The following is a 16,600-nucleotide window of genomic DNA, read 5'->3' as shown; positions in this document are numbered from 1 at the left end:
TATAAAACTCAGATGCAGTTTCTTAATGATACAAATTAAGTTGGATGAACAAATATTTAATTGCAAATAAATATACAGCATTTTCTAATTAGCCCCTTAGGTTAAAGGAAAAGTCATATATACTTTTTTATAATACAAGCCAGCCAGTATTTCTAAAATTAATCTTCACAGATGCTTTCACATTGTAACTACTGCTGGAGAGCTGGTGATTGATAGGACTCTGCCCCCTAAGACTCCTGAGGCAGGGAAAAAGAAGGAAATTAAGAGAAGTAGTCAGCTGGTCCAAACTCAAAATTTCTCTCTAAGCTCTCTTAGCTCTTAGTGGTGTGATAGCCAGTTTGATACTAGGAGTTCTAAAATGTAACACAGCATCTAACTGGAACATAGAGTGTATCAGTATTTTCATAAACTCACTACAACTGTATGAATGAATAAAGGCAATTCCAGTACATTTTATGAAGTCATAATATAAAATTATTGATTTGTATTGGATTTTCAATAGTAGTATTTAAAATACACATGGTCATTATTTACCATGTAGATATCTTTTTAAAACCAAACAATACTACTGATCCATAATGTGTCATTGCTGAAACGGATAAATGAGAAAAGCTACATTTATTTTCTATCAGTGTGTTTTACAGAAAAGCTTTTATAAAGGTATTAAATAAACATAATGGAAAATATAGTATATTTCTAGTTTTTATTTAGGGGATGGAGCTTTCACTTTATCCCATATTTTCCTCAGAGGTAGACTTTGTTTTTATTTCAATGAGTTGTTCTACTCGAGCCAGAACACTTTCAATCAAATCAAATGTGAAAAGAGCTGAATGTAGGACCTGCAATACCAAGAAAAATTAGTGTTATTAAGGCTGCCTTTAAAGCAAAACAAAGCAAAAAGAAAAGACTTCAGCTGTATGTAGCTTAGGAAAATTTCGTATCTACCTTAAGCTGCATTTCAGGAGGCATATTCGGGATCTCTTCTCTACCTACAGTTATAGAACAAAGATCTTTAGACTTCTGGACTTCTGTAAGAGAAAAAAAAAATCGTGTCACACTTAATCATTAAAACAACTCTCAGATTTCAATAATAAATTTATAAGCTACTTTAATCATTTACTAACTTAAAAAATGCCAGTTATTTGCGTAAATTAAGCCTTAGTGTTTAATAGCTCAGGATATGCTAAAATCAAGCTATGAACAAACAAAAATATTAAAATTCTGCAACATGTGAATAAATGTTTAGGTGAATAGTATTTTGGCATGTACAGGATGAATGAAAATTTTAAAACTTTTTTCTTCAATATAAAATCAGAAATATACCTGTCACACTAAAAATGACAAAATTTTTAGTAATGCCTACAGAAATACCACCATAGTGAAATGGAAAAGACCACAAGATTATTATAATAGAATTGCTGACTTTAAAAAGTAATTCCGGATCTAAGATTCTTTTTCATAATTTGTACTGAGTAGAGGGTGAAGTGGGGGATGGACCCCACAATACTAAAGGAAGTACAATGACATCCAAACAGAAATACTTGTGATACAATTAGATTCTTAATCAGACCTTGAGGTTTGAAACCAGAATATGCTTCAGTTTGGTTTAAATCTTTGTTAACCCAATTTCAGTGTTAACTGGCATACAGATTTGCCAAGAAACATTTTAATTATAAATAAAATGACTTAGCTATCACAGTTCCCTGTTTGCTCTAAGTTAGACAAGTACAAGATAAAGTTCTTTATTTTGAATATAAATGACAGTTCAAAAAAATATGACTAATTTTTAGACCTAACTGAAAATGAAACTTCACATTACCAACCTTGGCTATTTTTAATTTCTGCTTCATAATGTGCTTTTGACATATTAAGACCTGTATGGAGTGGCTTTAAGAAATTATTCTCAATCTTTTCGAGTTCTGTCCATAATCCAGTCTGTTTGGAAGAATTAATGAAACAATTAGTTATTTGGTTCAAGATGTATTGATTGCCTACTAGTATTAAACATGTGCTGACAGTTGGAGAAACAGAAATGAGTAAGACATGATCCTTGCCTTTCAAGGTAGAGTTGACTGTTTAATAATACATTCATTACTACATCTAGTTATTTTATCTAAATACCAGCCAAAACAAAAATGAACTTGTTCATACACTCATTACTGTGCCATTTGGATAGCTCCTGGTTTTGAGATCTGCAACTTAGAAGTTTTATCCATGAGAAAATTATTTGAAAATAATCCACACGGTCTGAGACATCTCTCTTTATTTTTATAAACCATCCCCACAATGACTCTACCTTATAAGTCCCTTCAACTCTTTATCTTTCAAATGATATTCCTGTCACATATCTAGTTCCAGGGGATTCTTCTTCTCTATTGATGGAAACTTTTCTAACACAAAGCTGATACAGACTTTCTTGGGGACCAATATACATGGAGATTTTACCTACCTAGGACAGCTTAGGGTTGTTTTGTCATTTGTATTAGAGGTTTTTATTCCAAGAGCATTTCCTCCTATAGTACTACAGGAAGGGAATCATAAAGTCTTAATTTAAAAAAAAAAAGAAAAGAAGGAAGACAAAGAAAATTCATTGGTATTGCTAAGTTTCCAGGTACTTATTACAAAGGAAAGTACCTTAGGCAAAAAAGGGAAACTTAGGAATCCAGTTATCCTTAACTAGAACTGGATCACATGACAATCTATTTTGTAATGAACTTATTTTGATCCAGGTAGTATATAACATTTAACATATATAGCCCTCCAAAATAAAATCTACACATGTCTGTGTTGAATAATTTATAATTTCACTGTCACATATATCCTTTTAATTTAAATCTGTCCTTTCTCATTATTCCTATATTGCTAGGAAAAGTGGAGTTCTTGAGAGGAACTATCAAGAATCCAAAACCTCAAAAATATGCATACTTTTTCACTCAGAATCTATGAACTTAATCTGGGGAAGAATTAAATATGTATGTTATAATGATTCCACTGAAGAGATGTTTATAAAAATATGTTTAAGTAGTGAAAAGTTGTAAGTAATGACAATTTTTCACAACAGGAGCAGGGTAGGTAAATTGTATATCCACACAATGGAAAACTACACAGCCGTTAAAATAGTGTTCTTCAATACATATTGGTGAGTGGAAAAAAGGTTACAGCATGACTCATATAATATGATCTTTTTTAAAAAAGAAGTATGTACAGATTTGCTGGTATAAAGCCTAAAAGGGCATACACTATAATGTCAAAAATAAATGGTGAGATTTTGATTATTACTTTTTGCTTATTTATCCTGATTTTTAAACAATGAACTGTTTTAATTGTATACTTTAAAAAACATTTTTTAATGTTTTCAAACTTCCATTGAAATTGTAAGTTTTCTTGTCCTCACATGGAAACGTGGGTTACGCATTAGTACAGCAGAAACTTCAACCAGTAGTCACACAGGATGTCAAGTATGTTACTCTACCACACGCACCCACTGCTCTCATTTCTCTTATGTTCCTCCCTCTCTCTCCAGCATTTTCTTTACCTTTCTCTATCCCGCCCCCACTTTTTTAAACGTTGTTTCCCTTTACTTCTAAGCTTAAAAGTAGAACCCACTACTACTGGCCAATATCACGGATGGCTTTCAAGGCTACAGAGGTTACTGATGACCCTCTACAGATTAAAACACATTCAGGCATAAAGAATATAGAGAAAACACCTTTTTACTCACACCTAGCTTTGTCAAATGTAAACATCCTACCATATTTACTTTACAAAATACATTAGATATGGTTGAAGCCCTCTTTATCCAAGAGAAAGCCATTAACTAAGCTATGTAACATTTTCTAAAACTTGAGGTTTTAGTATTCTTAATTTATACAATATATCACAGTTTTTCATGTTTAAAACTTATACAAATGATATCACAGTGTACATATCCTGCGTTAGCTCCCTTTTGTTCAATCCTGTTTTTGAGGGTTATTTATGTTATAGCTCTAATCCTTTCATTTTAATTGGTATATAGGCATCCCATTATACTATACCTTTTATCCTGTTACTAGTTTTTTAGTACTTCAAACAGTGCTTCCTGAAATTGCTGCATATGTTTTCCTATTCACATGGAATAAAAGTTTTTCTAGGGTAGCGTTTTTCAAAATATTTTTACCATGGCCCACAGTAAGAAATATGATTTACATCACAACTCACATTTATTTATATAGTTGAAACAAAAGTTTCACAGAATGTCCTTTCTATTTATAACATCAAATATAGCCTGGTCCTTTCCTTTTTATATATTATTTTTTAATGTCTGGTGTATTAAGGTATCATTTACATACAGTAAAATAAACATTTTTTAGCTGTACAGTTCTGAGTTTTGACAAAGATATATAGTTGTATAACCACCACCACTATAGTTTCATGACCCCAGAAGTTCCCTTGTGCCCCTTTGTAGTCAGTTTTCTTCCCCCACCCCCAGATAATCACTGGTCTAATTTTTGTTTATATAATTTTTGCCTTTTCCAGAATGTCATATAAATGGAATCACTACTGTGTAACTCTTTATAGTACAGTGATATTGTGATTTATAATAAATATATACTGTATTTGGTCTCCATCCTGTTCCTGGCAAAGAGCTCCTAAAACTCTTGAATTTCCTAAGAACAGTAAAACTGTCTTTTGTTATTTATAACAAGCCCTTTCAGCCATGAATATGACTTTTGGAAAGCCCCTAATAAGAATGGGGGCTGGCTGCCAGAGGAATCAACCATGTGATTAAAGGGTTCCAACTTTCAGCTCCTCTCACCACAAACTCCTGGTAGGAGAGAGGGGCTGGAGACTGAGCTCAATCACCAATGGCCAGTGAATTAATGAATCATGCCTATGTAATGAAGCCTCCATAAAAACTCAGAAGGATGGGGTTCAGAGAGCTTCTGGATTGGTGAACACGTAGAGGTGCTGGGACAGTAGTTTAGGAGAGGGCATGAAAACTCAGCGCTCCTTCCCTCATACCTTATACCTTATGCATCTCCTCCATCTGGCTATTCCTGAATTACATCCTTCTATAATAAACCGGTAATCTAGTAAGTAAAATGTTTTCTTGAAGTTCTGTGAACAGCTTTAGCAAATTAATCGAACCTGAGGAAGGGGTCATGGGAACCTCTGACTGACAGCCAGTCTGTCAGCAGCACAGATCAATACCTGGACTTATGATTGGTAACGGAAGGGGGATAATGTTGTGGGACTGAGCCCTTAGCCTGTGTAATCTGATGCTATCTCCAGGTAGAGTGTCAGAAGGGGACTGAATTGTAGGACATCTACTTGGTGTCAAAAAAAATTGCTCGCTATGGGAAAATCACTACACATTTGGTGACCAGAAGTGTAAAAAATGAAGTGAAGTACTGAGAGTAGAGCAGAAACACCGGAATGTTTTTCCTCTACAGGTAGAAACTGACAAAATTATTCTAAAATTCATATGGAGAAGCAAAGGATCTAGAACAGCCAAAAATTTTTTTAAAGAAAAAAGTTGGTAGACTCACACTACTTGAGTGTAAGACTTACTATAAAGCTACAGTAATTAAGATAGTGTGGTACTAGTGAAAGAAGAGACATAGGTCAATGGAACAGAACAGAATACAAAAGTATATACCCACACTTATATGATCAACTAATTTTTGACAAAGGTGCCAAGACAATTCAAGTTAAGTATAGCCTTTTCAACAAATAGAGCTGGAGTTGAAACAAAACCTTAACCCATACTTCTTCACCATATAAAAAATTTACTTGAAGTGGATCATAAACATAAATATAAAATCTAAAACTATAAAACTTCTATTAGAAAATTTGTGACCTTAGGTTAAGCAAAGATTTCTTAGAACCCAAAAAAGCATAACTCATTTAAAAGAACAAAACTGATATGCTGGACTTCATCAGAATTTAAAATTTCTGCTCTTTGAAAAATTCTATTAAGATAATGAAAATACAAGCCACAGACTGGAAGAAAATATTTACAAAAACCAAACCTAATAAAGGACTTATATCCAGAATACAGGAAAAAGTTTCCTTTAAAAAAAGTTGGTCTAAGTTGAAAAAATTTTCTTTCACTCCTAGTAATAGAAATTATTTGAAATTATTTGAAATCTTATTCCCAAAATGATAAGTTTTATGTCTTATATTCATTCTTTGGTGTAAATGAATAACTAAGCTTCACTAATTAATTTTCTTCAGCCAACAGGTTTAACCTAACTACTGATTCAGGATTTTTAAAAGGAAATGTATCTTTTATCAAACATTTTTCTTGAATGTTTTAAATTTCTCCTTTAGAAAGTAATGATTAAAAGTTTACAACAGAGAAATGAGATGTAACAATAAATCTAATTTTATATTCAGACTGAATTCATTAATAAATTCTATTCAGTAATGTCAGAAACATATATTAGTTAAAGCAATTACATTTAAGCCTTCCTTCTATAACAGTAATGTCTTCTACAACCGACAGATAAGTTTAACATACTGAAATATATAATCATGTCTTCCTGCGGTTTCAGATTTCATTTCTTAGGCATGCCAGAACATCAGACACATGTCAATTTTGCCACTCAATATTATCTTTGAAAATATCTGCCACATAAGATTGCTTTCCAACTAGAAAAACATGAATATTATTCCTGAGTTCTTATGCCCTACTTAGAACTTTCCATAGGAACAATAAATGAATTTTGATATGATACAATGGTCATGCTTAGCTCTAATCACTGAAAAAAGTTTCAAGAGTTTGGTTAATCAGTGAACCTTTAAAATTAACAATTTTCACCACTTTTACAAGATATTTATAATATCCAGAGGGATTTCCTTGGATACCAAAGCTTTCCAAAAAAAAATACACTGACTTCAAACAACTTTGGTAGTGCTTCTGACAATTTAAAAAGATAATTGCCCATAGTTCTGTTACTTGTCATTCCTGTAAAAAATTTTCTACTTTAAGTTTTAATGACCCACAGTGTGTTTCCAATTCAGTAAATGTAGGTAATCTTTAGGTGTGTGTAAGGTTGAGCTGAAACAATACAACATCATATTGTTTTGCAAATACCAGCTATCAATTTAAGTGTTGCACAATTTATAATAAGTCTCATCAAGAAGCATCATAACCTTTGCATACATGTTTTGCAATACAGATTTGATAAAACATCACATTACCATTAAAACATACTTCTAAATAAATAAATAGACACAAACACTGTATATGCTGGGAAAATAATCTTTCCAGGTCCAAATGAGCCATTTTCTCATTTGCGAAATAACACACAATTATATACGCTGATAATAAGGTTTCTTTTCTACCTCTACAGAGACTAAAAGAATGTTGGTAACTTTTCATCTTTCAAAACATTAGGGGGCCTCATTCACAAGTTCAGCATGTTGTTTCTAGCTGTCTCTAATTTTGAAGGTTTTATGCTTTCATTTGCAAGAAAAATTAGACTATCATTTTCATTGGGTATTTACTTTTGATGAAACTATCTTAAATAGTCTTAGCTTTAAAGTCTTACATTCATTTTCTTTCTTTTTAGAATGTGGCTCAAATTAAGGCTAAGTTTACTAATTATAGAGTCAATACTTTTTTGAATTTTGTCACTCTTTAGTTTCAGATACAGTTGAATGTTGAACATGTTTCTGTATTTTTCACTTATTTTTGTTATTGTCATGAATTTGAAAAAAATATATCTCCCTCAATAAAAGTTCATTCTGAAAATACAGATTAAAATAATTTGCTTGTAAAACTTCACAATTTTACTGACAGCAGGTACAATTTATTTCCCAATTAACTACATACTGTTACTATAAAGTTAAACTGTACAGTATCATAGCCTTTCTGCTAACTGACCACTAAATACGTCGTAAGAGATATTGGTAAGCAACATGCATCTTATTCCTAGCCAATCTGTCATATCCCCTCCACTTTCAAACACCGTTCATTGCAATTGACCACAAAATTTGCTGCAATAGCCATAACTCTTACTAAGAATCTGTGCAAGCAACCTGATGTTTCAATTATATTCTATTTCATTTTGTAAAAATTGCCAGTCTGAACCACTAAATTGATTTAATGACTCTAATATGCTTGGTTATGACCAGCAATTTGAAGAACACTGCTCTAATTATATAGCTTAGGAGAGAAGTTGCTGAGTTAAGAGTATTTATTCTTCAACTCCACTGGATAATGCCAAATTGCCCAAAAAGGATTATCCGCTTTGTTTCATCACTGTGCTGGATCCTAACCTATGCTACCCACCTTTTTTAACATTCGCCATTTTGATGGGTGTGCAGTGGTATCTTACTGCAGTTTTAAGTTACACTTCCATAAACACTAGTGATACTGGGAATCTTGTCTTGTGGTTATTGGCCATTTGGGTTTCCTCTTCTGTGAGCTGCCTTACAATGTGTGTATCCTTTACCTATTTTGCTGATTTGTGGTCTTCTTCTTCTTGCTTTGTAGTTATTTTTTGGATACTAACTATTGGATGGAGAAAGGAAGACTTTTTTTTCTCTTTTTGTGGCTTTTTCAATTTGTACACATTTTCTTTTCTTGAATAGGTTTTAGTTTCAATGTTATTATCAATCTACTTTTTTGTGGTTAGTGCTTTTTTACTTAAGAAACCCTTAGGTCACACAGATCTTCTCTTATAATGTGTTCTAAAAATTTCTAAGTCCATTTTCAATGTTAAGTCTTTAATCTGTTTGGAATTTTGTTTTGTATATGTGAAATAGGCATCTAACCCCCCCCTTCCCCATACATATGACAAATTACCCAGCATCATCTATTGAAGAGTCCTATTCTTTCCTTCCAATTTGTAATGGCATCTCCATTTCAGACAGGAAGTTCAGTGCAATGGTGTAATTAAGAATGTTAGCTCTTGGAGATTGCCCAAGTCCAAAAACTGGCTCCTTCACTAGCTACGTGACTTTGAGCAAGTTCTACTACCCTCACTATGCCTCAATTTCCTCATACCTTCCTCATACTAAAAAGTAATACCTTGCAGGAGGATTAAATGAGTTAATACGTGCTTAAAGCACAACTTGGCAAATGGTTCTTAATAAATATAAGCTACCATTAGCAGCAGCATCATATATATCTATTATATATATTTTCCACAGATATCTATTTTTAGATTCTCTACTGTTTTCTACTAGTCAATCTATCCAGTCCCATGGCAATACTACTCTAAACTACTGTGGCTTTATAATAAATTATGATACCTGGCAAGGCAAGTTCCTGTCCACACACCTTGCTCCTCAAAGGTGCTCGGCCCTTAACTGTTCCATATGAAACTTATAATCAATCATCAAATTCCATTTTAAAAAACTAATGGGTGTTTTGAATTATACTGAATTTTTAGATTAATTTGAGAACTGACAACTTTAAGACACCAAATCTTTCCATCCACATACGTATTCAAATCTCTACTTATATATTTTTTTATATCTCTCTATAAAGTATTATAATTTTCCTCAAAAAGTTTTATACATATTTTTACATGTTTTTCTAAGTATCTCATATTTTTGTTGCAATTAAAATAAAACTATTTTCTGGTTGACTAAGAATTTTTATCACGATTATGTATTGAATGTATCAAATGCTTTTTTTTTTTCCTGTAACTATGTATTTCCTCTACTTTAACCTATGAATTACATTACCTCACATTACTGGAATAAAACCAACTTAGTCCAATGACTTAAAAAAAATTTTTTTTGCTAGATCTGGTTTGGTAATATTAGTATCTATATTCATAAGTGAGATGAGCCTGTAACTTTACTTCAGCATACTATCTTAGTCTGTTTTGGTATTAAGGTTATACCTTACTAAACAGATGCATAACATTAAGCACAACTATTCTTTTTCTAGTCTTTTGAACATTTTATATAAGACTTGAGTATCTGTTTCTTGAAATTATGGTAAAAATTATCTGACCTTGTGATTTCTCTTAGTAGATTGTGGCAGTTTTGTTAGATTATATTTTCTAACAAATTCTATTTTATTGAAGTTTCCAAATTTACTGGTATGTTTTCATGTAATTTTCTTCCTGTTTTTCAATCTGTGCTGTATTTATACTTCCTTTTTAATTAACATATTATGTCTTCATGCATTTTAAAAATCAATCTAAACAAGTATGTATCAAGACTTTTTACAAATCGAATCATATAAGATACCCAGCTAATTTTGATTAGGACCATATGCTGAGAAACAATAATCTAGAATGGCCCTGTCCAATGCTAAGGAGGCACTGAATTTTTAATTAAACATTTTAAAAAAATAAAATTTAAATAGTCACATGTGGCTACTGTCTATTGGACAGTGTAACACTAGGAGGTCTTTATTAAGACTTTAGTTGTTCTTAATGGCAGTAATTTAATACACAGCCCATAATCTAAAACTTATAATAAGGTAATAAAATGTGCCAAAATTAGGCTAAAGAAAATTTGTGCACATTCTGTTCAGCATAATTCCACAAATTTTTCATGTGATGAACAACAGTAATATTTTTAGAAGCATGTAGGAGTGAAGAAGCTATGGAAATAAGAATATTTTCTCTCTCCTACATTAAGATTACTAGATCTTAAAAAAAAAAACAAACACTACGAAGAAAATCATCTTTTTTTTTTTTTTTTTTTTTTTTTGCGGTACGCGGGCCTCTCATTGCAGAGCACAGGCTCCGGACACACAGGCTCAGCGGCCATGGCTCACGGGCCCAGCAGCTCCGCGGCATGTGGGATCCTCCCGGACCCGGGCACGAACCCGCGTCCCCTGCATCGGCAGGTGGACTCTCAACCACTGCGCCACCAGGGAAGCCCAGAAAATCATCTTAACATTTGTTTTATCTTTAGTGTCTAGAAAGTAACAAGATGTTAAAAAATAGTACTAAGGATAAAAATTTGAAATGTTCACAAATGCTTACTTTAAAATTTTATACCCAAGTAACTCACTGGTGGAGTAGTTCTGAGATCTTTTCAGTTCTAGAGCTTAACTATACATTTCAAATTTCACTGCAGCCTGTCTCACAAAAGAGAGAACGCAGTTTTATACCACAGTGAAATTTATTGCCAGAACAGACAGGGACCTTGCAAAGGACACAGTCAACCATGATAATGAAGAAATAAAAAGAAGGAAATGAATAAGACCCAGTTTTCCCTTTTCTAATTTGTGTATCACTTCTTATTTATGAAGTAATATTGTAGAACTTCTATCACTTGTAATATTAAGGAATGTGCATAACCTTAAGTCATTTGGATCTGCAAATAACACACAAGGGATATGTTTTAATCTTGAAGAAAGAAACAGTTTAAATGAGAACGTAAAATGTGGATTATATAGAACTGTAAGTATGTGTTTGTATGCCAGATATTTGTTGTGTTTTCCTAAATGAAAAGCATATATGCATACATTACATAATTCAATTTTTTTAAATTCCTGATACATACTTCTGGCCTTTACAATCTTACATTGCTTCCCTTGACCCTGCTCCCATTCTACATATTACAATCACAAATTATTTAGGAAAAGAATAGGTAAGCAGGTGGACAGGAAAGGATATGAGCAGATGGGACAGAAGGTGAGGGATAAATTATTATGGCCTATGTATCAGAAAAAATTACTATAATTAAACAATTAACACTTACTTAAAGATACCTACCAAATAGTAGGGAACACTAGGTCTAAAAATTAAGTTGGTTTTTATCAGTACAGATAGATGGAGGTTCAATGTCCAAGAAGTTCTGTCAAACTGAAATGTGGGAGAAAGTGCCTTCAACTTATGCAAAGAGATAAAGAGACATGAAATAGTAAGGTAAGGAGGGGAATGATTTATGAAAAGAATAAGTCAGTTGACAGTAACCCAATATAGCAGGGAAAGAAGTGGATTATTATTCAATTATGAATCATTTTTTGTATTTTAATGATCCTGTTCTTATTTAATTTTTCTATACACCTTTCTGATTGCTTTTCAGCTTTTCATCTGACTAGTTACCACCTCAGCACACTTAACTGCTCAAAAATAGGTACTGGTAGGAATCCTTTTGAATAAAACTACCCACAATTCAGCATCACTAGAGTATCATTTTGTTTCTCCTTTACTCACAATTTCTAAAACTCAGAAGGCTCTTATTTTTTGATTAACCACAGCAGACAGATTTGCCTCTCATTTATGTACCTGACCTACTGTGACTGCACTTGGAAGAAATGCTTCCATGATGAATAAGCTGCCTCAAAGATGTTAGGTTGCCATCTTGGACTGATTTTTTGGCCAATTTCCTTGGTATGATAATTCTTACAGTAACTTGCATGGCAATACTATGGAATATTTGATCCCTAAGAAAAAATTTTAAAAACCATTAAATAAGAAAGCAATCTTATAAGCTGGTTGTATCCTTTTCTTCACTGTACAATGTTCAAGCCAAATAAATGTGAGGCATTATCTGTGGATATCATAGTAGACATTGCACAATGCTAAAATTGCTTTGCCTTCCCTCTCTAGGCAGAGGCCCGTTTGCTGCCCCTGTAGTACACTGTGCTCACTCTTAATCAAAAAGATTCAAAAAGATTCTTTTTCGTCCTGTCAGGCAAATCAGATCATTTCTAGGTATGGCCTCATCCTGATGAAAGTAAAAACTCATACCATACTCTAAGGACATCTTCCTGAAGCCTCAGGGCTTCCACTGCCACTGAATTTACTTGTTATCTTTCTCTTTTTATCACAAAAAAGGAGTCAGGATTTAGTTTGTGATTCAAAGGTTCTGGTCACTGCCTGGGGTCATAGCTATTTCTGCCACTTACTAGGTATATGCCCTTGTGCAAGTTAAAGATCCTTCCTGTGCTAACACTGTCTATGAAAAATAAAAACTAAAGAGCACTTATAGCATAGTGAAGAATAAATGATAGGGCTTCCCTGGTGGCGCAGTGGTTGAGAGTCCTCCTGCCGATGCAGGGGACATGGGTTCGTGCCCCAGTCCGGGAAGATCCCATATGCCGCAGAGAGGCTGGGCCCGTGAGCCATGGCCGCTGAGCCTGCATGTTTGGAGCCTATGCTCCGCAACGGGAGAGGCCACAACAGTGAGAGGCCTGAGTACCGCTGGGTGGGGGGGGGGGGAGAATAAATGATAGCACCTGGCCAGAATAGAGCTGCCACTGGCAGGGGCTAGGGATGGGTGTGGAATGATGACGTCAGAATTAACTGAGAGGAAAAAAGGGAACTTTTTGTGATGATAATAATGTTCTATATTTGGTAAGGATTTGGGTAACAGATCTAAGCATTTATTAAACCTCAGTGAATGTACAATTAAAATTTGGGCATTTCATTTTATGTAAACTTAAAGAAAAACTATAGACAAATATTTAACTCTTCTTAATGAAATACATGCTGAAATATTTACGGTAAAGTATGCTGATGTTTGCAGTTTACCTTGAAATGCATCAAAAAATAAGAGACTAATGGATGGATAGAGGGTGGAGAGATGGATAAGTGATAAAAGCAGAGTAAAATGTTAACGGTAGAATCTTGGTGGTGGGTACATCAGTGATCGCTGTAAAATTCTTTCAACTTGGCTTTATGTTTGAGGGAAGGAAACTACTACTTTTTCCATAAACTTTTAATCCCAAATTATGATTTACTTAAATTAAAAAAGAAAAAAAACCCTCTGGCATTCTTATATAAAAATCAATTACTTGCATTTCATTTATTACTTTCTAAAAAGTTTAACCACGCATGTAATCCAGGTAGTTACAGTTAATAAGATGACACATACACAAAAAGCAACTATTAGAATAAAGTAGGTAGAGACTTCCCTGGTGGCACAGTGGTTAAGAATCGGCCTGCCAATGCAGGGGACACGGGTTTGAACCCTGGTCCAGGAAGATCCCACATGCCGCGGAGCAACTAAGCCCATGCGCCACAACTACTGAGCCTGCACTCTAGAGCCCGAGAGCCACAACTACTGAAGCCCGAGCACCTACAGCCTGTGCTCCACAACAAGAGAAGCCCGCCTGCCCACTCTCTGCAATTAGAGAAAGCCCAAGCGCAGCAACGAAGACCAAATGCAGCCAAAAAAAAAAGAATAGAGTAGGTAGAAAGAGAAGATAAAAAGCAAATGTAATTTTACTGTATGATAAATCTCCCTCAAATAGTTTTCTATTTATTGAATACCTCTAATGGTGCACTATTTTAAAAAATTTCAACTGCCTACACATTATTCAAAAGGTGCTGTTAATGGATTTAGTGCTGAAAATGCTTCAATTTGTCATTTCTGATGAGGGGATATCAAATGATCAGATGATTTTATTTTATATAGCTCAGACTTAAATCATGAGCAATAGATGGCGGTTAATGAACAAGATACGCAAATATATGTTGAGTTTCAAAAGGTTAGTTAAGTTAGGAGCTGCAACTTATCTACCTAACAAGGTTAAGCAATGTTTATAGCAAGAGAGCAGAGGTACAACAGGAAAAGAAAAGGGAAGGCTGGATGTGGGGTGGTAAGCGCTCCTGGGAATTAACTTCAAGTTGAAAGAACTGTTGGCACTTGTCGGAGCTTTACAGCTGGGTAAAATATTAATTATGGCTTAAGTAGGTATTGATAAGAAAATACAAAACGCTCCTTATGCATTTGAATAATAGTTTTTTTCAAAAAATTCACTTACTTGATTGTCATTTTCATTATCTTTGATAACCAAATACCTCAGTAAGTTTAATGAAGCCATTATCCTGTTAATTAAAAATATATAATTTATTACATACAGTACAGTTTCATATAATCAACAATTTCAATGAATAAAGGTAAGTTAAAACCTTGGGTATATTTCCACAATTATGTTTGCCATTAGAAGCTTCTCCCTTTAAAATACCTTATCAGCAAATGACGAGGTGGCCAAGTGGTTGAGGTGATGGACTGCTAAAATATCTTATCACACATCTCACCCCCTTAACATAACGTATTACTTTTGTTCTCCAAGTTCACAAAATATAATTGTGAAAATTACTATTCGTTTTTCCCCCAAGGGAGACTTGTTATCTTTAATGTTCGAGAGTACCATCTTTTGTTTCCTGAATTTTAAGATTCCTTTGAAAAATGCTTACAACCGTTTCTCAACGTTCATTCGAGTATACTGAAAGTAAAATTACATGTTGTATATGAAAAAAATTGATGTATGTCCTCGAAATAAAATCCAAATGTATAAGCCTTCTATAAGTTATATACACGAAATTCTTAGTGTTTAGTCACCAGTGCTATAGTCCCAAATCTCTATGAGCTAGGTACATCAAAGGTACAAAATCATACTGTTAGTCATAGTTCTGGAAAGGAGAATTTTTAATTTTGTTTTTATATAATATCTAATTACTTAAATATATGAAAATCTTTATGTAATTTGATGAACTAACCACTGATTATAAAATCACAGAAAAATACGTTTTATTTTCGTTTAGGTTCCCAAAGCAGGGGTTTCACATTTTATTCTGAATTTACTACGTGAACCTTAGTAATGGTCACCTCACCTATCTGAGTTTTGCAGTAGATCTGTTTCAGCACCCTCTGGGAGAAAAAGTACCAAATCTAGAAGGGAAATCAGCTGCGGTCCTGTAAACCATTTGTTATATGTTCTCTGAGAAGCAAAAGAAAAATTGAGAAAGGCTTTAAATAATAGGTTGTTAGATATATGTGTTTTTCTAATACCTTGATACTACAAAAATAAGCTATTACACATTTAAAATATATATTTTTAACTTTAATTTCCATTCTTTCATTCACTATTTCTGGACACCTAGAACAAACTCTGCTAGTTTGAAAGCACTGGTGTGCTCTTTCTCTGTTCTCTATATGGAATTACTGAGTATTCACAAATAGACTTCAGTTTCCATTAACATTTCACAAGTATACAGCAAAACAAAAAAGTCATATTATCAGTTTTAAAAATTAATACAATTTAAATCTATAGTTAACAAATTTCAAAATCCAGGTTTTTTAAAAAGAGTAGAAATGGAAAAAAAAATATACCGGCATACCTCATTTTACTGCACTTCCCTTTACTGCATTTTTTACATATTGAAGGTTTATGGCAACTCTGTGTCAAGCAACTCTATCAGCACCATTTTTCCAACAGCATTTACTCACTTCACATCTGTGTCACATTTTGATATTCTCAAAATTTTCAAACTTTCATTAATATATATTTGTCATGGTGATCTGTGATCAGTGATCTCTGATGTTACAATCGTTAACTCCTTTGGGGCACCATGAACCACGCTCATATAAGACGATGAACTTAATCAAAACGTGCTGTGTGTGTGTTCCAACTGCTCCAATGACTGGCCATTCCCCCATCTCTCTCCTTCTCCTCGGGCCTCCCTATTCCCTGAGACACAACAATATTGAAATTAGGCCAATTAATAACCCTACAAAGTATTCAAGTGAAAGGAAGAGTCATATATGTCTCATTTATCAAAAGCTAGAAATGATTAAGCTTAGTGAGGAAGCATGTCGAAGGCCGAGATAGGCCTCTTGTGCCAAACAGTTAAGCCAAGCTGTGAAGGCAAAGGAAAAGTTCTTGAAGGAAATTAAAAGTGCTGCT

The 16,600-nt window shown here is 33.6% G+C and overlaps 1 protein-coding gene across 1 annotated transcript in view; it reads right to left on the bottom strand.

The window, feature by feature from the left end:
• Positions 1–623: 623 nt before the first annotated feature.
• Positions 624–16,600, bottom strand: part of GLMN (glomulin, FKBP associated protein) — a 41,332-nt gene continuing 25,355 nt past the window's right edge. Inside the window, exons 14-18 of the mRNA XM_082861900.1 lie at positions 15,528–15,634; positions 14,675–14,738; positions 1,824–1,935; positions 946–1,028; positions 624–839 (exon numbers count right to left, since the gene is read on the bottom strand). Coding sequence (XP_082718026.1) covers positions 729–839; positions 946–1,028; positions 1,824–1,935; positions 14,675–14,738; positions 15,528–15,634 — 477 coding nt within the window. The 3' untranslated portion in view covers positions 624–728. The remainder of the gene's footprint in view (positions 840–945; positions 1,029–1,823; positions 1,936–14,674; positions 14,739–15,527; positions 15,635–16,600) is intronic.

The sequence above is a fragment of the Leucopleurus acutus genome (genome assembly GCF_964270905.1).
Source record: "Leucopleurus acutus genome assembly, chromosome: 2".
NCBI classification, from domain to species: domain Eukaryota; kingdom Metazoa; phylum Chordata; class Mammalia; order Artiodactyla; family Delphinidae; genus Leucopleurus; species Leucopleurus acutus.
The sequence above is the reverse complement of the archived record's forward strand: the minus strand, read 5'-3'. Positions and strand labels throughout refer to the sequence as shown.